Here is a 24,210-nt window from a genome sequence, read left to right on the forward strand (position 1 = left end):
TATCCCATAATTTGAAGGGGACCCATCAAGTTCACGGTGTTGATGTTCGACATACATCATGGTGGGGCCCACACAGCTCGACCTCATGGGGAGTTCCCATGAGCTTGACCGTATAGAACCTTTCCTTTAGTACAAAAATAAAAATGGAACTACATACATTCAATGTGGGCCCAACTAAGTTTAAAATATACCTGTGCTGCATGCTTTCTTCACTCGACCAACCATTTTCAGAAGAAGACAAAATGCGATTGAGGGGGCCCACAAAAAGGGTTTCTTGGGGTCTTTCTATTGGAAACGCAGTGAGGAAAGGGGGTGAAAGCAACGACAGTGAAAGCAATAGTGGAAAGGGAGAGGAAAAGCAAGCAATGGAAATAGGAGAGGAAAAGCCACAGCCGTGAAAGGAGGGGTATTTTCGTCCTGAAATTCCAACCCCGTACAAGGAGGTCCAAGTATGTATTCTAAGTTTGCATTGCTTCCCAAAAACCGCTGGATAAAAGGTGGGGTCTACAGTCGTAAATTTCTCCAAAATGTATTACAGTCGTATGTGATATGAGCAGATGTGGGGCCGGGTGGTGTATGTCTTTCATCCAATCCTTTCATTGGTTTTACACCCTCAGGTTATTCTCAGTTCCTTGTAATAAGATCTATCCAAAACCATGGTGGGTTGCACACTGGGAACATTGTGGTTGTGGATGCCTACCCTTCATTCTCGCGGGGCCAAATTTAGATGCAGAACAGCCTGATTTTTGTCCACACCAATAATCCATGACAGATGGAAGCACTGAACGCCGTGGATTTTGTATACACAATATGATAGGCCCTTCGCTGAAATTAAGGGTGGCGTTCCCTCTCGACATAGCTTTCATTTTCTCTTGTCTTCCTAATATTATGGTAACATGAGGCAAAGCGCCGGATGGACGGATCAGATTTCGTAAATAAATTATGTGGAACCCAAACCTGTCTAGTATCACCGTAGCTTACGGTGGTACGGGTTAACACCGGAGCGCTAACAGCTGCTATCCAACGGAAACCTTGGAAGCGGATTGCTAGTGGCACGACGTGGCCCAAGCTCTGTGGGGCCCACCGTGATTTATGTTTTTTATCCACTCCGTCTATCCCTTTTTAGAGTTCATTTTAGTGATTGAGCCCTTAAATGGTGCAGATCCAACACTCAAGCAGACCACACCACGAAAACAGTGGGGATTGAACGTCCACCGTTGAAAGATTTCCTTGGCCCACCGTGATGTTTTATTTGGCATCTAACCTGTTCACAAGGTCACATAGACCTGGATGAAGGGAAAATATAAATATAAGCTTGATCCAAAAATCAAGTGGTCCCCAAAAAGTTTTCGACGGTGGGCGTTTAATCCCCATTGTTTCCTGCGGTGTGGTTCTCTTAACCTTTGGATCTGCATCATTTTTAGGTTCACGCCCCTAAAATGAGATAGCAAAGAAGATGGACGGCATGAACAAAATACATATATCACGGTGGGCCCCACAGAGCTTGGGCCACGTCGTGCCACAAGGATATCCATGTGGCAGTTACCACAGGCAATCCACTTCAGGAATCCTTGTTCCTACCTTCGGCCACGTCTCCCCTTCTCCAACTCTACAAATGCCAGCTGACATCTATACCCACATTTATTTGATAAACACACTCTTCTATCCCTACATTCGGTAATACAAAATCGCAACTTTATACTGTCATGCTACCAAAAGTCGAAACAGTGGATGTTTCTATCAATAAGTGGGTGTAACACCAACTTCCTTCAAAATAAATACACGACAACAACCGAGCCGACAGTAGCTACTCTTCTTCTTACAAAACCCAAAACCTCTGCCAAATCAGAACCGTGGAAAGAGGAACAAAAGAGAAAATCAATGGCTACAATTCACCGATTTATGTCTTCTACCATGATGAGGCCCACTCTACCTCTGCCCCATTCTCCCTCCCATCATCAGTTCCTGACTCGCAACATCTCAACCAATTCCTGTTCCATCTCAACATCCCACAATCTCCCAAACCCTAAATACCAAACCGCCCGGAAAACCGGGCCGCCCCGGTCAGTCGAGCTGGACCGAATTCCGTCCACCTCCAACGACAGTGGTAGTGATGAGATGATGAGCGAGGGATTCTTTGAAGCGATCGAGGAATTGGAGCGGATGGCCCGCGAGCCGGCCGACATCCTCGAAGCGATGCACGGCCGCCTCTCTGACCGGGAGCTGCACTTGGTCCTGGTGTATTTCTCCCAGGAAGGACGGGACTCGTGGTGCGCGTTGGAGGTCTTCGACTGGCTGCGGAAGGAGAACCGGGCAGACAGTGAGACTGTTGAATTGATGGTCACGATCATGTGCGGCTGGGTTGATAAGATGGTCCAGGGTGATCACGCTGTCGGTGACGTTGTCGGGCTGCTCAAGGACATGGAGTGCGTCGGGCTCACGCCGAGGTTTAGCATGATTGAGAAGGTGATTTCGGTGTATTGGGAAGTGGGGAAGAAGGCAGAAGCGGTGATGTTTGTGAGGGATGTTTTGGAGCGGGGCGTTGATTATACGGTCGATGGTGGGGAGAGCAATAGGGGCGGACCCACTGGGTATCTTGCTTGGAAGATGATGGTATGGTCATTTCTGCTGTTGTTGATTTTGCTTTCTGTGGTGTATGCATCTATGTTTCTCTTTTCCAAGTGTTTCGATGCACAGTTGCATTGAATTGCACTAACCAATTTGATAGGGGGTGTGACGTTTTAGTTTGTAGTGACCATGAAAGTCCTAATTTGCACTTCCTTGCAATTGAATTGGATCCTGAATAATCGATCATAGTAGTAATTCGGGGGCTTGTCCAACATCAAAATGGGTCATTTCCACCTTTTCAGCTGAATTATTGCCATTCATTTCAAGTGGACGTCAAATGCAAACTTAATTACTACCTTAACTTCATTAATTATACTTAAACTGTCTAATGAAAGTGCTATAGAGTTGTAGATGAATTATATAATGACTTCTTTATGCTGGCTCGTCAATGGTTGGATCATGTTGGGTTGGGATTGTTAGGTTATCTTGGCATATGTAGCCACTTAGAAGGGCACCAACATGGTTAAATAGACATCCTTTCTAAGGACTAACATCCCCATCCATAATTTGATCGTTACCATCCATATCAGAGCGTTTGTTTGCATGCATGTGTGTGAAAGCTGGACTTGAAGGAATCACAAGTGCAATTGCAATTTGAGGGGTACCTTCTCATTTTGAATGGTTGGAACCATCATCAGTTTTCTTAATATCTTCTTGACTAAACCTAGTAGTTCTGTTCAATTCACTTGCTTAACCAAACCCAGCCTAAATGAACTTTAACTAATTACCTCATTTTCCTTTTATGCTAATCTAATTCCTAAAAACCTTCCTTTGATTCTTGTAATTATAGTACGACTTTTGAGTTAAAGCAATCAAACAACTTAACAAGTCCAAACATTCCTTAGCCTTAAGACCTAAGACAGACTTTTGTCTAGGAGACTTCTAACACTTGGGAGAATCATGGGGAAGAACTTCGACGTCATGGTTGTCAATTAGGAAACTTTTACTTCTAATGACCACTGATCATCACTTCTTGACTCCTGCAGTTATGGTTTTAGATAATATCCTTGGAGCATGGCTCACCTGGAGACTGAAATGGCATGACCTGCTCTGTTTTCTGCTGTCTCATTCCCTGTTTGGTCTGGTGACTCATCCTAATCCCAACTGAAGCAGATAACAGTTGGGCGAAATGGAGTCATACTGGGCAATGTTTTGAACCATGCTTGCAATTGCATCATACATATCTTTGAAGCATCCTGTTCATTTCTGAGTAGTTCAGATTGCTCTTTCATCACATTTTACAAGCCCACCTCCTACCGGAAATGATGGCATCAAGAAGGTGGACTTGTTGAACCTCACAGTGGTATCTATGGTTATGCATCTCATCCTTATTTTAACAAATGCCATTCTGCTGTTGTCCCCTCATCTCAAATAGTGGAATAACTTTGATTGAGAAATGATCACACACAGGCACAAGATCCTGTAGGTACTCAACGATCACATACAATCCCCCCAGCGAGATACTCAATGATCTTGTTGGTCAGCTTAGAGAGTCATGGGATCCTGACAGCTCTTCATCTTCTTCTTCTCGGAAGAAAAAAAAAGGGGGCATGAAATTTCTGTAAATACATTGAAAAGAATTACCTATCATCATAATCCCAATTCTTCTAATAGAGTTTTACTCAAGTTCATGATACCGAAATTTACATGCCGGTAATACTGGATTATTTATTTATTTTTTATCGCAACTTCTTCTCTCCCCAGCTTGTCTGTAAGGGTGGTTGAGTTAAGCTTGGAGGCAATGAGTTGTATCTATGTTTAATTTCTAGGCCAAATAACAAATTGGCAAGGCATGTGTTTTTGTTTTCCGAGAGGCCCGATAACTAGACCTGGTCCAATCTGACGTATCAAAGATTTTTTGGGCTTAGTATTTCAGCGGAGGGCCATCTTCGCTTCAACCTTGTTAAGAAGCTAATGGGCCGGATCTAGCACGAACTCTGCTTCTTAACTCATGAGCCACATGTAGCATAGGTAGTGTACGCTACCTGAAAACACTTTTCCCCCCCTTCCCTGTTTGTTCAACACCTATTTGGAAATGATGGTGACTCATACCCATCATAAGTGACACCACATTTAATTAATCTAGACCATCCACTCCCTATCATGGATGGAGCATCTCTATCATCACACCCATCGGACAATCCTAAGTCATCTATGTTTGGGTATGAAAGTATATGGCTGGAGACTCTTTACTGTTTTAAATGGTGTAAGACTCACAAAAAATTCTCCCTATAATAAAATTAATCCTTTCAAAAGGTGCTTTTCAAAACCCTAGTTCAAGTGTTGATACTCTTTCGAGCCCAAAAACTTCGTCGACTCAATGCTCTCAATCCATTATATTGTTGGGAAAAGAATTCCAAGGGTTGATCGGCCCTGTGAGGGGATCCTCTGGTTAAAATTTCATGGGCATTGGAGCCCAAATAAAGAGAAATAAAATCCATACATTTCACGTTTGTATGGCTTTGAAGCTTGAGGTTTGCAATTTCTAGTTGATTTGAAGATAAATAGAGGTGTGTCTCTAACTCTTAACCTCAAATAATTATTTTTATTTTATTTTGTGCTTTTGGGAAGTCAAAAAGTCCCTAGTCCCTGAATCCATCGATTCTTGTGTCGTTTGAAAGTTTGTTAAGTTACCTTTCCAACGAGCTAAAAATCATCCAAATCCGACCTCTGATGAGGGAGTTATTAGGGTTTCAATGGGAACATGAGATGTCGGAAAATTTCAAGGCCAACTACTTTGACCCCACTTTTGCATGCCTAAATGACCTTTGAATGCGACAATTCTTGTCAGGATTGAAAGAACACTAGATTACCTTCCCAATGACCCTAAGATCAACCCAATCTGACATGAAATGAGGGAATTATGAGCGTTTTCGTTGGATCAAGCGATTTCGAGAGATTAATGGCCGAGATCGAAAAAGGATTATTAAAGACTTCTATCATGCATTTGGGATGTCGAACGGTCTTTGAATCAGGCGATTCTTGTGTCATTTGAAAGCTTGTCAAGTTACCTTTCCAACAAGGGTACTTACTCTTGCTCCGGTGGTAGACCCTCAGGAGTTTCAACACCGGGTCAAGGGTTTGAGTACTCATAGGTGGTGAAATTCCACTATGGCGTGAGTGTGTGGGGGTGTGTGTGCATGTAAAAAAAAAAAAAAAAAGTTACCTTTCCAACTAGCTAAAAATCGTCCAAATCCAACCTCTGGTAAGGGAGTTATTAGGGCTTCTGTGGGAACAAGAGATGCCTGAAAAATTCAAGACCGACAACTTTGACACCACTTTTGGATGCCCAAATGGTCTCTGAATGTGACTATTCCAGTAAGGATTGAAAAAGCACTGAATTACCTTTTCAATAACCCTAAGATCAACCCAATCCGACAAGTAATGTGGGAGTTACGAGTGTTTTCGTTGGATCAAGTGATTTCGAGAGATTAACAATCGAGATCGAAAAATGACGATTAAAGACTTTTATCGTGCTTTTGGGAAGTCAAACGGTCCCCAAATCCGTTGATTCTTATGCCGTTTGAAAGCTTGTTAAGTTACCTTTCCAACGAGCTAAAAATCGTCCAAATTTGACCTCCGATGAGGGAGTTATTAGGGTTTTCGTGGGAACATGAGATGTCGGAAAATTTCAGGGCCGACTACTTTGACCCCACATTTGGATGTCCAAATGGTATCTTAATGCGACGATTCCAGTCAGGATTTGAAATAGCATTGAATTACCTTTCTAGTGATCATATGATCAACCCAATCTGACATGTAATGAGAGAGTTATGAACATTTTCGTTGGATCAAGTGATTTCGAGAGATTAATGGTCGAGATCGAAAAAGGACATTCGAAGACTTCTATCGTGCTTTTGGGAAGTTGAACGGTCTCTGAATCAGGAGATTCTTGTGTCATTTGAAAGCTTGTCAATTTACCTTTTCAACGAGCTAAAAATTGTCCAAATCCGACCACTGATGAGGGAATTATTAGGGCTTCCGTGGGAACAGGAGATGTTGGAAAAATTCAGGACCAACGACTTTGACCCCACTTTTGAATGCCCAAATGGTCTCTGCATGTGACGATTCCATTTTTTTCTTCAATTTTTTCCCCTCTTTAAGATGCTAGTTCTATGCAACAACGTGGAATAAGCCTATTCTATAAACATTTATCGCATGGGGCTGACTTTGGTGTGTGTATGGCATGGCATCCAGCTTGTCTGGTTCATCATGGGCGCCGCCATGCCACGTGATGATGGGACATGCATGAGGTTTTCTTTTCTATGGTGGATGTCCATTGTTGTTTTGTTTTTTTTTTTTTTTTTTTTTTTTTTTTTTCCGGCATGTTTTCCTACTTTTACAATCCACCATGGTTGACCAAATATCACATGGGCCACCATGATACAATGGAGGGTGGACATTGTTTTCTAGTCTATGGCTTAGCCGTAGACCTAATTTTGTGGCATCCAATCATCATGGCTGAAGCTTGTTGATGTGATTAGTTTGGCTTGCATGTAACTTGTTTTGAACATGCTTGGAAACTTGTCAATGTGATTGATTAGACATCCCAGGCCTTTTTCTTTAAAATATATATATATATATACTATTATTTTTAATATTTTTTTATTATTTTAATTAAAGAAATAGAAACATCATTTAGCTTATGCTACATGTTATAGAGGGGCAAACACTATGCCATATGCTACATGCTATTTAAAACACTAAGTAGGACAAATTATGCGATATGGGGTTGTAATGCCTATTCTGAAAGAGAAAAAAAAAAAGGGCCTACAATAGGCCGATATTAAAAAAGGAAAAAAAAAAAAAAAAAAAAGACTGTTGTAGGGCGATTATTAGGGCCCATATCTTAACAACCATTAAGGTTGGACATTCCAACCACCATTATCTATTATTGAACATCTTGACTAGGGCTTAGACTAGCCTGATGGGGTAGGATTTATGGTCAAGTACTATACTATAAACTAAAATGAACATAGTATATTGATGGAAATCATGGAATCCAATTGGCTATCCATTGGGTCTTAGGGTCATTGCTCCAGGTCACGGTAAGTCACAACCAGTGTTCAAATTGTCGACGATAATATCGAAATATCGCCGATAATTTCGGTGTCGCCAGTGCAGCGACACCGAAACCCCAATATTTCGTGTCGTTTCCAGATATCGCCGAAATCTCGCCGATATTATCGGTATTTCCATCATCACACCGACATTTCGCTGTTCCCACCAACCACGGGTGGGAACTGTAGGCAACAACCCACTTTTATCGATAAAAGAGGGGTTGTCGGCGAGAAAATCACAAAAAACATAAAGAAATACCCGTTTTTTCACCCGAATTTGGAGAACGACGCGAATTCAGCTGCTGTTGAGTGCAGATCGCATTTCCGGTAAGATTCAACTCCATAAATTTCATTTTTTTTTTCCGTCGAAAAATCTTCATCAACTTCTCGAATCCGCAGGCCGAGATCTTATTCGAAAATAGAGGGTTTTTTCGATTTGGGATGAGGGAGAGGGATTTTCGGTCTGAAACTACGGAGAAATCGGTGGGATGGAATGAAAATTTGAAATTTTTGGAAGGTGAAGAGGGATTTTGGGTTTTTATCCCAAATTGGGGATCGGGCGGGCCACGGGCGGGATTGGATTGCGTACTTGGTTACTTAGTACACTCTTATCGTACTGGGGCCCACCAAGAATGTATCTGGTCTATCCTTGCGGTCCATCCGTTTTTCCATATTATTTTATGGGTTGAGACCAAAATGTAAGCGTACTAAGAGATCAAGTGGACAACACCATTGGAAACAGTTTGAATAATAACTTCCACTGTTAAAACTTTTCGGGCTCCCCTCAATGATGCTGATTTATCATGCAACCTATTCATAAGATCATACAAACATGGATGAAAGGAAAAAAACCAAATATAAGTTTGAACCAAAACTTCTTTGGCCCCAAGAATTTTTCAACGGTATACATTCAATTCATACTATTTCCTATGGTGTGGTCCACTTGAGGTTTGGATATACTTAGTTTTTACGCTCAAAAACTAAAATTATCTGTTAAAATGGATGGACGGAGTGGATAAAATATATAAATCACGGTGGACCCCACAAGTGGGCTTTGATGTTGCAAGCTCACTTGGGTGTATCACTTTGAGGCCACCCCACCACGGCTTGGGCATTGAGGGTCCGTGAGCCCCACCATAATGGATCTGTTGTATTCATGCTGTCCATTAATTTTTAAATATTATTTTAGAGTTTTATCCAAAAAATGAGGTAGATCTAAAACTCAAGTGGACCACACCATGGGAAAACTTAAGTGATTAGATATCCACCATTTAAATCCTCCTGAGGCCCACTGTACTGTTTATTTGACATCCAATCTGTTAATTAGATTACAAAGACTTAGATGAAGGGAAAAAACAAAGATCAGGTTGTTTCAAAATCTTTATGGCCCCCAAAAAGTTTTTAATGGTCAAAGTTCATTCAACACTGTTTCTTGTAATGTGGTCCAATTGAGATTGGGATATACCTCTTTTTTTTTTTCTCACATTATAAAATTATCTATAAAAATAGATGGATGGCATGGATGAAACACAAACCTGGTGATGAGGCTCACAGAGCACGGCAGGGAGTAGCCAAATCCGTTTCGGATCAGGACGTGGATTTCCTGAACTTTCCATGTGTTCCTGCGCTGCAAGCTCAGGTGGGGCCTACTATGATGTTTGTGAGAAATCCTCTCCATCCATCCGTTTTGTGATTTCATTTTAGGACTAGTTGTAAAAAATGAATGGTATCCAAAGCTCAAGTGAGCCATACTAAAGGAAAATGTGGTTTGAGAAATTCCTACCGTTGAAACCTTCCTAGGTTCAACAGGGATGTTTAGATGCCATCCATACCGTTAATAATATCATTACAATTGGAATGAACTGAAAAAAAAAATATTGGCATGAATCAAAACTTCTGTTGCCCCACGAATATTTCAACTGTGGATGTTTAATTATCACATTTTAGGCTCACTTGAGCTTTAGATACAGTTCATTTTTGGCATCATGTCCTAAAATGAACTCACAAAACGGATGGATGGGGAGGATTTTTCACAAACATCACAGTGCCCCACTTGAGCTTGCAGAGCAACGCCCAGCGAATTGGGCGCGGATTGGATACTGACAAGGGGAACGGATTGGCTACACCCCCTGACACCAGCCCGTGGCTGGTTCTCGGTGATCTGTGTACCCCACCATGATGTATTTATTTCATCCATTCCGTTCATCCATTTTTAAAGATCATTTTAGTGCTTTATGCCAAAAATCAAAGGGTTATAAATCTCAGGTGCACCACACCACAGGAAAACAATAGTGACTGGATATCCATCATTTAAATCCCACTAAGGCCCACTGTACTGTTTATTTGACATCCAATCTGTTGATTAGGTCATAAAGACCCAGATGAAGGGAAAAAACAAAGATCAGCTTGATCCAATGATTTTATGGCCCCAAAAAGTTTTTAATGGTTGACGGTCATTCAACACTGTTTCCTATAATGTGGTACAATTGAGATTGGGATATACCTCATTTTTTGTGTAATGTGATACCGATATTTCGAATACTGGCTGCACCAATGATCAATTCGAATTTCATCTAGAGCATATGGTGGGCCCTGGATGAAATAATTTACTTTTCAACGGCAGATATACTTTTAGACATTCTGGCCCAACTGAGTCATAGATTTGGCTCATTTTTTAAACCATGCCCTTGAATGACCATGTTAAACTAGTAAACCAAGTAGATCTAGCACACACATCATGTGTGGGCTAAAAAAAAATGGATTAAACCTCACGTGTACATTAAATACGGACAGCTAATAATATCAATTTCTTTTAGCCACCTTTTTTTTTTTACATGCATAGCCCACCTAATGAACGGCCCACCCTGAATTTTGGAACAAGGAGAGGGCCAGCCTGATGATCGGCTTGGATCTTACTCATATCTGCCACATTGCCACGTGTGATAGGCGAATGTACCACTAATCAGGTGGGTCCAGCTGGGAAAATACTCTCGTATAAAATTCAGGTTGTACCACTAATCAGGTGGTCCGTGAAGTTAGAAACAGGCGGATGGCTTGGAAATTTTCAGCCAATTTCTTTAAGCCATGCATTTGTCTTGATAGCTGTAGCCATTCTGATTAAGTAGCCCACTTAATTATTGGGCCATGATATCTTCATAGTGCTTCCACCCTGATTGATGAATTGGATCTCGCACCTATGTGCCAAGCTGGCACAAGTGGGGGCGATGTTCTGATCTGTCTTATGCAAGCTTGTGGGTTTAGCGAAACCTAGAAACATGGGAACAATACTGCCAATATTATATAAACTAATTTTGATATATATAAATATCAAAGGTACATAAGAGAGTTTCTCAATTAGTACGAGCAGAGGATGACATGGGAACAGTACTGCCAATATGTTGAGCACCAATACTACTCTCAACTGCCACGGGATCCAGACAATGATTACGAGCCACCTTGTCACTCCATGTGGGGATGAAACATGGCCATAAATGTGTATTTTTTTCAATTCATTTACTTTTTCATGTCTTAATTGTTATAAGCTTGCATTTGTATATTATATAAACTAATTTTGGTTACTATTTGAGTGATTTCTTACGACAACGCATACTTTTTGGCCCACATTAAATGGAAATTTCTAATTTAATGCATTCTTTTTGCAAAAATTTCATTCCTGAATATGTAAATATGTGTATTTAGGCATATCCTGAAGTTTCACTGAAAAATTCTACCATTTTCCCCCCTTTTTCCCTGCTTTTCCGGTTATCGGCGATATTATCGGCGATAACGATATTATATCTTTATCTCTGGCCAGCGAAACTTGTAGCGATACCGACAACTCGAACACTGGTCACAACAAACACAATTTTGATCTGCCATTGAATGGATACAAAGGAAATTCTTACCATTGAGCACTATAAACTAAAGTGAACAGTACAGAAGTTACTAAGCATTCAACACGATTCCAATCACACATGTGTAAAGTTGGGAAGAAAAAGAAGAAGTTAAGATCCAAAATGATCCCAATGTTATGAACATGCAAAGTTCAATTTTACAAACTCAAGCACAATTCAGTTACAGACCTAACCATTTGGATTAATCCCTCCTAGCATGATAATTTAAGGTATTCCATAACGGTAATGGAAGCCGTAGTAACCACCAATGTTACCTTTATGATATAGGGTGTAACGGACGTTACAGGGGCCTATTACGGCTATTACGGTCTCTTTTTTATTGAAAAAAAAAAAAAAACCGAAAAACCTAAATCGGCCTCGTAATGGACCGTTACAGCCTCTACAGGGGGAATAAGGGGCCATTACGAGGATTGTAACAGCCATTACGGGTCTTCTTTTTTTTTTCCTTTTTTTTTTTTTCTGTAACAGGCCGTAACATATAATGGTTGCCACTGTTACTTTTACATAATGGCCTTTATGGCCTCATAACAGCCGTTACAGTGCACCATGAATAGGTAATAGGTACTTGTTATTCATGGCTTTACAAAAATTTATTGCGTTTTTTTTTTTTTTTCTTGAGAAGAAGATGCAGAGTTGTCTACATCCTATGAAAATCCGCTAAGTCATCGAGCTTCTCACATATATCATTCTCATCTTTTACCCATGGATCTCTTTTCACCGTTCGTCTAGATTCTATGCTAGTGCTTGAGGCATGAAACCAGTATTTCAAGTTTATCTCTTCCTTTGAAAAGGTCCAACACATCTCTTCTCCTTTTTTCTCACTTTTTGTGATTCAGTATCTATTTTTTCTTTCTACTCTTTATCTCCCACCAATTTACATAGTATCACCTTTCTCACAATCCACATCCTTCAAATAAAAGATTTATTCCACCAAATTTCAGGCCATCAACATTCAGGTGATTGAAAAAATCATTACCACGCCATTTGGATCCTCAACTTCTTCTGAACATATTTATGAACTTCTTGAATCTTGATACACTTCCAACCATGGAATTGAAAAACAGTATGGTAACAGTGGGTGGGTGGGTGGTTGGGTAACACCATAACGACCGTTATGGCCCATATCGTAAGAGAAACCACGGTGGCTGTTACGGACACCGTTACTGTTGTTGAATACCTTGTTTCCAACATAAAAGTCTATGTTGTGTTCAATTCATCGTCTCCACAACCTCCTACCTTCCACAAACCAACTATGAGATAAGCCTTGAAGCGTCCTTCATCCCCAATTTTAGAACGTCAGACCTCCTCTCGTCTTTACATTCACCTCTTCTCCACAACCACTTATAAAAGTTGTCTGAATCGACATTCTGTGTAGGTTCTTTACTAAAAAGTCAGCCCTTAATTTTAATTATTATTTTTAAATAAAGTCATCAGTTTCACTCATCTGCAACCTTTCGACTCTACACAGTATCCATATCTTTAGTTTGTTCACCATCTTCTTCCTCATCACCCCCATCTTTTTGGGGATCTTCAACTCCCCCTTCAACGTCCCTATGTTCCTTTTGGTTATGTGAGGAGAGAAGAAATTGACAGTCAAGATACGTAGAGCCCCACATTCAGTTTACAAGTTCAGATCAAGATGTACCTTGATATTAGAAGAAGATGAGTTTCTATCCTTTTTACCATCATCATTAACCTGAATATCTATGTGATGGGTGTCTTGTGCGGGTGTCTGCATTTGTGGGTGTGGGTACCCAGGCACATGTATGTGGATGGATGGATGGAAAATGGTTCAAACATGTCACCACAATTGTTGTGCAAACGACCTTTGTGGCTTCTCCCCCATGATGAGGTGATGACATACACTCCATCCATCATGCACACCCTACTATGGTTTGCTGGGGCCCAAAAATCATGTCAATCCATGACTCAGTTAGGACGCACCATAGGTAACACTTGAGCTCCCAACTGTTCCTACTCATGTGGCCAGGGTGTGCATGATGGTTGTAGTTATTTTTTTTTTTTTTTTAATTTTTTATGTGTGTGTGTGTGCATCTTGTATTCTTTTCCGCCATTCGTGCAGTTTTTAATAAAGTTGTTGCCTTTCAAAAAAAAAAAAAATTGTCCCACCTAGGTCATGGATTGGCTTGATTTTTGGGTATGTGGCTAAACGAGGGATGGCGTGCATGATTGTGGAATTGGATGTCGTGAAGATATCACGGTGGGGCCCAAACAACTTGTTTGCACTATAATTATAGTGAAAACGTTTGCTTTAGACCATGACCTGTATATGTCTGGGTGGGCAGGCGAGCGGGTCTGTGCCTATGCGTGTGACCCTGTGTACATGTGTGTGTAGACTTCTGAACTGCCTTATTCACTTATGTTAAACAGTGAATGTTTAAAAAAGTGTACCATTGTACCTCATAGAGTTTATCTTCATAATCTGACTCGCCTGCAGTATGCAGGTGTGTGTGCATGCACCTGCAGCAAGCACATGCATGCGCATGTCTATATGAAGACTTCTGAACTGCTTTATTCACTTCTGTTAAACAGTGAATGTTTAGAAAGGTGTACCTGTTGCCTCAAAGGTTTCTCGTCATAAGCTGCATCACCTGCAGCAAATGAAAACAGTTCCCACTGCATTTAGCAGTGAATGTGCAGCAAATATCCATCTAAAACTCCAGGTAAATTCTCCAACCATTCAAAATATTCCTGATCGTCACATTTAGACGCTTTCACTTGAATTTCAGGTTGAACTCATTAACATGAGATTCATTTATATATACACCCTTCAAAAAAAAAAAAAAAAACATGAGATTCATCTATTAACCATACACAAAAAATTTTGTAACATAATAATGAAAGCATTTTGACCAGAAGAAACCCTGGTACACTACGGTGTTTAATAGATGGTTCATCAAATAGGGATTTAGAAATGTGCTAATGCTGTATATGGGTAGACTATTAGATTCTGGAATTTGGAGCTGGATTTTAAGGTAATCTTTGGCCATGCAAGTCTCTTAGTTGCTTGTTCCAATATATATATATATATATATATATATATAAAAGAAGAAAAAAAAAGACAGAAACTTGCATGGCATATCTAGCTAGCAGTATGTAATACTGAGTACAGTCCAGTTTAGCTGCTTAAAGAAAAATCCAATTGACTTGCTTGACCTTACCACCAGTCTACACACGTTTCTGGTTGGAGAAGAATGTTGCAGGTGGGTTGAGTTGTTTGCTTGGATTTTTGTTCCTATACCTATTGGTGCTTCTCCTAAGTTCCCCTCGAATACATTCATTCCTCATTCTTTCCTTGCTTTGCCACTCATCCATATCAACATCTTCATTTCTGCTACACTTATCCTATGAACATGTTTGTTCCTTGACTCCCTAACATTCTATTCCATAGAGCATGGCTAGTATTATAGCTATGCATAAAATTTCTCCTTCAGTTTCATTGATATGTGACAATCACATAAAACTCCGAGGGCATATCTCCACTTCATCCACCTAGTTCTAATTCTATGAGAAACATCCTTCTTAATCTCCCTACATTCCTGAATTATTGACCCCAAATATCGAAAATGGTCTTTTTTAGGCACCTCTTGTCAGCAATCTTCACTAATTCCTCATTTTCACTCCTATTGTTGCTAAAATGCATTCTATGTACTTTATTTTTTTCCTACTAATTTTTAAACCTTTAAATTTGAAAGCATCCCTCCATAGTTCTAACTTTGCGTTTACCCCTTGCCTCAACAAGCAGGAAAAAAGGAAATTTCTTGATTCTGTGATTTTATTGAAAAAAAAAAGTGGATGACAAGGAGGCATCAAGGAAACAGACCAACAGGCCCAACAGGCTTACAAAACCACTTCCCAGATACACATTCTGACTTGCCCCAATCCCATAGCAAGCAGTTAGCCATAAGGAAAGCTGTGTTCCGATGGTTTCTGGAGTTGTTAAAAATCCAGCTGTTGTGCTCTAACAACACTGACCGAAAATTGGCAAGCATGAATGGACACCACAAGGCTTTTCTTCTGTTGCACTCAATTCCCACACCGTACTAAGCATTGAGTAACCCCAACAGAATGGGGCATCACCCACTACTCTGAATAGGTAGAAAACTTTCTACCAAACTGTTTGGACAAAAGTAAAGTGTAGGAAAAGATGGCCGACTGTCTCCACTTCACGAAGACTCAAAAGGATTAACCATTAACTATGACATGACCTTTCTTCCTTAGGTTGTCAATTGTGAGCACCTTGTTTCTTGCTACAAGCCACAAAAAGCGAAGAACATGGAGAGGACCTTTTTATCTCCATTATGAATCTAGAAGGGTCAACTGATGAATGCTCATGGAACCCCGCCACCACGTAAAAGGGCTTGACCAAGAACCTATCCAATCTGTCCGCCTACCATGCCCACTAGTCTAGCTCCTGCAAGTTCAGGTGTGATCCCTGGATGAGGTTTGTCAATCAGAAAAAAGGAAATTTTGTGTTTTTATTTTTATATTGGGTTGTCAGCTTATCTTATGCATGTCTTGGTTCACTTAGTGATGATGATTGATGTTTGGTTCTTTATTCAGGTACTTCCCAGAGATGGAATCTAGCATACGTGGGGCTTTCTGGGTGGTAGAGAAAAGTATTTTCACCACCTACAGAACCACTTTATATATATATATATATATATATATATATATATATATAGAGAGAGAGAGAGAGAGAGAGAGAGAGTAATGGTCTCCTGTGAACCATCCCGCAGGATACCTTGGTGCGGTTCAATTCCCACTGCAAGAGACCCTTGTACGGGCGTTGATTGGCTAGCTGCTACTGAATTTGTGCCCCCACTATGATATATGTTTTGTATCCACGCCGTCCATCCATATGGAGAGATCATTTTAGGGTGAAATCTAAAGAACAAGTGACATCCAAAGCTCCAGTGGACCCCACTACAGAAAATAGTGGGGAGAGTGACGCCGCCATTAAAAACTTCTAAAGGCCATAAAAAGTTTTCGATGAAGATTATATTTATATTTTCCCTTCTTTAAAAATGGAAGAACGGAGTGGATGAAACACATACATCATGGTGGGGCCCATAGAGCACCGACTACCAGCCACGCCAATTTGTACGGGAAATCAAATTGCGTACTGAGTTACTCAGTAGGCTCTTACTGTACTAAGTAAATAAAGTTGGGCCACATTGAATGTATGTGGTCTATCTAGATCGTCCATCCATTTTTCCATCTAATTTAAGGGGTTGAGCCCAAAATTGATGCATATCCAAAGATCAAGTGGATCATAGCACTGGAAACAGTGGGGATAATGATTTCCACCGTTGAAACCTTTCTAGGCCCCACTGTGATGTTTATTTTTCATCCAACCTTTTCATAAGATCATACAGACATGGATGAAGGGAAAAGCCTAATATAAGCTTGATCCAAAACTCCTGTGGCCCTCCAAGTATTTTTCAACGGTAGACATTCAATTCAACTATTTCCTATGGTGTGGTCCATTTGAATATTGGATATACCTAATTTTTTGGTTAAAGTATTAAAATTATCTTTTAAAATGTATGAACGGAGTGGATAAAATAAATAAACCATGGTGGATCTCACAGAGTTTACTCAGTACGCTAAGCGTAGTGAGTTACTCACCACACAATCGGCTTCCTAACACCGGACCTCACTCTACGGAAGTGACATCACCAAGCTCTATGGAACCCACTATGATGTATGTGTTGTATCCACAATGTCCATCCATTTGGAGATATTATTTTAAGCCATGAGCTAGAGAATGAAGCAGATCCAAAGCTTTAGTGGACCCCACCACAAAAAACAGCGGGAAGAGTGATGCCCACCGTTGAAACCTTTCTAAGGCCCACCATGATTTTTTATTTTTTTTCAAACTCCAACCTGTTCAAAAGTTAACAAAGACATTAAAGAAGGGAAAATATAAATATAGACTTGATCGAAAACTTTTTGTGGCCTTTAGAAGTTTTTAACGGTGACGTCACTCTCCCCACTGTTTTCTGTAGTGGGGTCCACTGGAGCTTTGGATGTCACTCATTCTTTGGATTTCCCCCTAAAATGATCTCTTCATATGGATGGACGGTGTGGATACAAAACATATATCATGGTGGGGCCACAAATTCAGTAGCAGCTAGCCAATCCGTGCCCGCACAAGAGTCTCTTGCGTTAGGAATTGGACTGCACCAAGGTATCTTGTGGGATGGTTCACAGGAGACCATTACTATATATATATATATATAGATACACACTCTTTGGCTATATATATATATATATATATATCTATAAAAGAAGTGTGCTTCTGCTTCCCAGGGAGTGAATTAAAATTAGCTCTCTGGCTAATGCTAGCAAAGATAAATTTCTGCCAGCTAGAGAGAACCTCAACAAATATAGGGGTGTGGGTTCTAGGCCAAAGTTGGGGAGGTCCCACCCCCCCTCATATCCTAGCTCATTTGTTGGTTTAGGTGGGATCTGTGGTTAGATGGGATTGAGATTTGGTTAGGGCTTGCTTCAGGTTCGGTTTAGGTTTAAGTTAGGGTTCGGCTCGGTTAGGGCATACTTAGCTAAATTCCTGAAATTTTCAAAGATTAAGGACAAGACCCTCCAGATTGGCTGGGATTAAAGGCAATGGTCGTCTACACTCTCCAAAAAAAAAAAAAAAAAAGTTAGAAGGAAATTTCTTTGTTCGACTTTTATGTTATGTTTTCAGGATATCTTTATGCATGTATCAATCCGTTTTGTGATGACTATCGATTTTTGTTCATTTAGTGTTGATTGCAGGGTTGGCTATCCAGTTTCCCTATTTTAGTTTTTAGAGTTTCAAGGAATTTTGTAGTTTTGTAAATAATTTAAGGAATAGATATCATGTATTTATATGTAAATGTGAAACACATGAAGGTCAAGGAGGCTACAACTCTACAGAGTTGACCACTGTGTTTCTTGAAAGTGAAAAACATGATGAGGATGGCATATTTATGTATACTACAAGTCTACAATAGTACAGTTGAGTTGACCCCATGATAGATGAATCATATTATTTATAGAACTTTTTTTTGAAGGTGTCTAAATTCTCTAATTATTTTTTTTTGAAAGATAACGAAGGAAATATATTAAAAAAGAGAAAAAGCATACAAAGAGGACTGCTGAGATAGCAGGCAGAAAAGAAACTTAAACACCTAGGAAAAAAAGATTATAATCTTTTAAACCCAACACATTCGACACCCATTCAAAAATCAACTTTTTGGCGAAGTATCCCACATCTTCAGCCGTAGACTAAGAGTCACTGAAGCACCTATCATTCCTTTCCTTCCAGACAGCCCACCAGATGGTGATTATCGCCATTCTCCAAATTCGTGTTTGCACTTTACCTAGTTTATGGCCCTGCCACGCTGCTAAGAAGGAGGCTACAGAGTTTGGAATACAGCCAACGATATTAAATCTAGACCAGAAGTCCCACCAAATCTAGGTGATGAAGGGACAATGGACAAAGAGATGGTCGACAGTCTCCTCACTACTCATACAGCAGGGACAAATATTAGCCATCTGCATCCCACGCTTCCTGAGGTTACTGATGGTGAGGATCCGGTTCATCGCTGCACGCCAACTAAAGCAGATGAACTTGGGGGGTTCCAGATAAACGAGAAGACCTGCCGAGAAGAGGAAGCAATGGGGGCAAGAACCGAGTATAGTGATTTCACCGAAAAGTTGCCAGATTTGTGACACATCCAAGTCAGATTATTGAGAGACGAGAGATCCAGAGACACAGTAGAGAGACAATCGAGCAGATCCACGTAATCCTCTGCCTCCCAGTCATGAAGATTCCTGACACAATTAATTTCCCAAACCCAGCTAGATCCCACCTGCGAATAGTGAGTAGCGATCGTACTCTCTTTGTTAACAGCAATACGAAAAATACTCGAAAATCTGCTTTTCAGGGTACGATCTCCCAGCCACTGATCTTCCCAAAACCTGATTCTCCTACCATTGCCCGAAACATAAACTATATTTGAAAGCACAGCTGTTTTATAACGAAGAATACCTTTCCACATGTGAGAGGCCCTGTAGTATGAAGCGTCCTTAGTCCACCAAGCCACCAGGAGACAAGCCATATTTCCCCTTGACTATGATATTTCACAAGGCTTCAGATTCGTTGCCTAGACGCCATAACCACTTGCCCAGCAAAGCGGAATTCATAATCTTAAGGTTTTTAATATTAGCTCCCCCATTCCTAAAGTGACTACAAACTTCCCTCCAGTCCATTAGATGAAATTTCTTTTGATTTTCCTTACCACACCAAAGGAAGTTACGTCTGAGCGCATCTATACGTTTCAAAACAGAGGACGGACATCTGAAAAGAGACATGAAGTAAAGAGGAAGGTTGGACAGCGCGGCTTTAATTAGAGTGATCCTACCTCCTATCGAAAGGTAGTAGCATTGCCAGATAGCAAGATTCGTTTGGATTTTGGCGACAATTTTTTCCCACATCACTATCGGGGGGGGGGGGCTACCGCGAGGGGGAGACCAACAAACGTCGTCCGAAAGGAAGCTGGGGAGCAGCCCAAAGAGTCGGCGAAAACAGCTAGATCCTGATCTAAAATGTTCACTCTGTAGAGTTTAGATTTGGCCATATTGATTTTCAATCCCAATACCGCCTCGAAACATCTTAAGAGTCGTATGGAGATTATTAACGGATTCATCATCTGCCTTGATCATGATCAAAGTATCATCGGCAAATTGAATGTGGGAGACAGGAATGAGAGCATCAGTGATCGAAATACCTCTGAACAGACTAGCAGTTTGCCCACTAAGAATCATTTGCAAGAAGGCCTCTCCAATCAGAAGGAACAGAAGAGGGGAGAGGGGGTCACCTTGGCGTAATTGTCTCGATCTTTAGAAGAAGCCTTTAGGAGTTCCATTTAAAAGGATAGAGAAGTGCGCCGACTTCACACACGAACCGATCCATCTTTGTCATCTATCCCCAAAGCCCATACGAATCATCATATATTGCAGAAAATCCCAATCGACGTGGTCATAGGCCTTTTCAATATCCAGTTTATAGAATACAATTTTCCTTCCTGATTTGTGACAGGAATGCAAACATTCACTGGCGATTAACGCCCCATCGGTAATCTGTCTCCCTTTGATGAATGCATTTTGATATTCGGAGATAAGGCTCCCCATAACCACTGAGAGACGGGAAGCCAGAATTCTTGCCAGGATTTTGTGAGGACCACCGATGAGACTAATGGGCCTGTACTCAGAAAACGAGTAGGCACCTGAGATTTTAGGAATCAATGTGATGGAAGCACCAAAGCTCCTTGATAGCTTCCCCCTCTCATGAAACTCATAGAGAAAATCCATAAAATCAACTTGAATCATGTCCCGGAACACCTGGAAAAAAAAAAAAAAGTGAATCCGTCTGGACCTGGAGATTTATCTCCCGACAAAGCAAAAATGGCTGCTTTAGTTTCCTCAACAGAGAAAGGAGCCTCCAGCAAATTGGCTTCCAACCTTTGGATAGCAGAAAAGGCGATTCCATCTAACCGAGGTCTGGTCCACCCTTCAGATGAGAGAATAGCTCTAAAATGATCGATCGCGTAATCCGCAATCTCATCTTTGTCATCGGTCTGTCTTCCTTCCACCGTGATGTTACGAATGGCTTTAGTACGAGCTCTCATTTTGTCTATACTTTGAAAATATTTAGTATTTCTATCTCCTTCCTTCAACCACTTCGCTCTCAACTTAACCTTCCAGTTAATAAACCTATGAACTTGATGAGTACAGTTTAATAACCTATGATAAAGAGGTTCCTGAACATCTTCATTTATCATCCTTATCGTTTAAAATTAGAGGAAATCAATAACAAAATTATAGAAAACAAATAATAATAATAATAATAATAATTAATTAATAAGTAAATAAATAATTAATTAAACAAAGAAAAGAAAAGAAAATACCGGAAAGACATAAGAAAAGGTCCTACAAAAGCTGAATAAAGTCCTAATTAAATAGATGTAAGCATAACTGCATAGATCTATCTAGGCGTCTAACGTGGAAGTGTCATTCATAATTAGAAGAATAACTAGAGAAATACTCTTAAACATAAAATGGAAGTTCCTCAAAGCCACTTAGTGCCTACTCAAATGGACCTAATCTTAAGTATTTACCTGACATTGTATTGGTGCATAATGTATGTGAAAGAGTGTAAAATAAAACCCATATTACGAGAACCATGTGAACCTGCAGAAATTGCACCTAAAAATAATCATGGTTTGCTTGTTATGGCCGATTGTGGTGAAATAAATTACATCTAGCATGAGAAATTAAAGATAAATTGTGCTTTAACTCTTACGAACATTTTCCCAAATCAGTCCTACCAATTTCGATCTGTCAAATAGGCTTTGGTTCCCATTTGTCTTGCTCCATCGAGTAGGGAATCATTGAAAACTGCCAACTCCCTTTGTGTAAGAAGAATATAAAAAATATGAAATAAAGCAAAACATAAAATGAAAAAGGGCGCTTTTGGTGCCTGCATCTGTGCATATCAGCGACTGTATTGGTGCCTGCATTGGTCAATTCATTGTGAATTTTGGGCCCCCTGACACACTTGAAAATACCGTATTGGTACACAATACATGATGTGTATTGGGTGCTATGATGCATTAAGAACTGTGAAAATTGCACAATCACAGCTTGGCACCAATTCCCTCCATATTCATGCTATGGTAATCACAAATTGATTGTTTTCCACTCAGTTAGACTAATTATTGCAATTCAATTCAACATTGCATACAAACACACCATTAGTGAATTAATTGTCATTTGTTCACTTGTTTATGTCATATTATAGCAACTCAATTGCATTTTTTCCCCTGAATTCTCACAGGTTGATGGAGACTATCTGGGTGCGGTTAAATTGGTGATCGAGTTCAAGGAAAGTGGGTTAAAACCTGAGGTTTATAGCTACCTTATCGCAATGACAGCATTGGTTAAGGAGCAGAATGAATTCTCAAAAGCTCTACGTAAGCTAAAAGGCTCAATGAAAGATGGTTTGATACCCAAACTTGACACAGAGGACATGGGACTCATTGAAAAATATCAATCCGGTCTTATCCAGGATGGGGTTCGTTTATCTGATTGGGCCATTCAAGAGGGAAGCTCTGGACTTTTGGGGTTAGTTCACGAAAGGCTTCTTGCCATGTATACATGTGCTGGTCGAGGGCTTGAGGCCGAGCGCCAGTTATGGCATATGAAGCTTGCAGGTAAGGAGCCTGACAGGGAGCTTTATGACATCGTTTTAGCCATTTGCGCCTCCCAAAAGGAGGATGGTTCTGTTCGGCGGTTGCTTGCCAGAATGGAGGCCATGAATCTGGTGCCTGGAAAGAAGACCTTATCATGGTTGCTGCGTGGTTATATTAAAGGAGGGTACTTCGAAGACGCTTCAAAAACTCTAACAAAAATGCTCGACTTGGGTTTGAATCCTGAGTATCTGGATAGGGTGGCCGTGTTGCAGGGATTAAGGAAAATCATCCAACAGTCAGGAAATGTTGAGCCTTATCTCAACCTCTGTAAGCGCCTTGCTGATGTGGATCTGATCGGGCCGTGTCTTGTATATCTGTATATTAGTGGCTATAGACTTTGGGTTATAAAAATGGTGTGAGAGCTTCAGTGGAAGGCGTCGATTGGAGACTGATAAGGGATGCATGAAGAGGCTGGCAGAGCCTTCCTGGAGAGGATTTTCTATGTGAATTTGTATAGCTATGGATACCTGTAGAAAGATGAAAGAATTTCAAACTTTGCATTTACAGTATAAATAATGTACATAGGCACAGGCCAGTTTGCTGTTAACTTCCAAGTGTATTGTTAAGTCCCAGACGGCGACCACTATTTCTCTCAATATTTGGAGCAAGATAGTGTTGTTGGAAATATGGTATATGGCTTACAACTTTGAAGGGAATCATTGCTTGGGAAGTTTCCTGTAATTTGGTTTTAAGAAACTTGTTTATAGCAAATGTTTTGAGACATGACCATAATCCTTCTCAATCAATTCTAGTTAAAGAGGCGTAAATTACCACAGGTACGTCTTCTGAAAATCTCTCTCCCTCAATTAAGTTGTTGTCAAGCAGGTACCTTCCTTTTAGTTTTCTCTAACGTCAGTTGGTTTAAAGAATGATTTTCCTAAAACAACGAAAATGCCCACCAATTAATGAGGCTGCTTATTCCCCATTAGTCCCCATTTGGATACCACCAAATAAGTTACTTTTTCTACTTACAGCAGTAGATAGGTGACTTATTGTAGATAAGTATGGTTTGTGATTAGCTATAAGTAACTTTTTTACTTAAAAAGTACATAATCACTTCAATTAATTTTTTTAGCTTTTATAGTTTTCATAAGTTGCTGAAGAGAGGCATCAGACAAAAGAGAGGAGAAGCTGATAAGTATGTTGTTTGCCAAACATACGCCATCTTCTTGTAAGTAGAAACTAGATACCCTACTTGTAGAATAAGTAGCTTATCTTAAGCAACTTACAATCCAAACAGGCCCTTAATGGGAATTAAGTGCTTAGATGTAAATATAAGTTTAT

General features: G+C 40.3%; 1 protein-coding gene across 1 annotated transcript; it reads left to right on the forward strand.

Moving 5' to 3' along the window:
* Nucleotides 1-1,705: 1,705 nt before the first annotated feature.
* Nucleotides 1,706-23,582, forward strand: LOC131253400 (pentatricopeptide repeat-containing protein At2g30100, chloroplastic). Its single transcript, XM_058254367.1, has 2 exons — nucleotides 1,706-2,613; nucleotides 22,512-23,582. The coding sequence occupies exons 1-2, from the start codon at nucleotides 1,732-1,734 to the stop codon at nucleotides 23,283-23,285; spliced, it is 1,656 nt and encodes a 551-aa protein (XP_058110350.1). The 5' UTR covers nucleotides 1,706-1,731; the 3' UTR covers nucleotides 23,286-23,582.
* Nucleotides 23,583-24,210: the final 628 nt, after the last annotated feature.

The sequence above is a fragment of the Magnolia sinica genome, chromosome 8 (assembly GCF_029962835.1).
Source record: "Magnolia sinica isolate HGM2019 chromosome 8, MsV1, whole genome shotgun sequence".
Classification (NCBI taxonomy): domain Eukaryota; kingdom Viridiplantae; phylum Streptophyta; class Magnoliopsida; order Magnoliales; family Magnoliaceae; genus Magnolia; species Magnolia sinica.

Bases quoted from the DNA above. Each gene is read 5' to 3' on its own strand.
- LOC131253400 (XM_058254367.1), top strand. From the start codon at position 1,732: ATGTTTCTATCAATAAGTGGGTGTAACACCAACTTCCTTCAAAATAAA. The intron at 2,614-22,511 runs GTATGGTCATTT...GAATTCTCACAG, and splicing joins ATCTTGCTTGGAAGATGATG to GTTGATGGAGACTATCTGGG.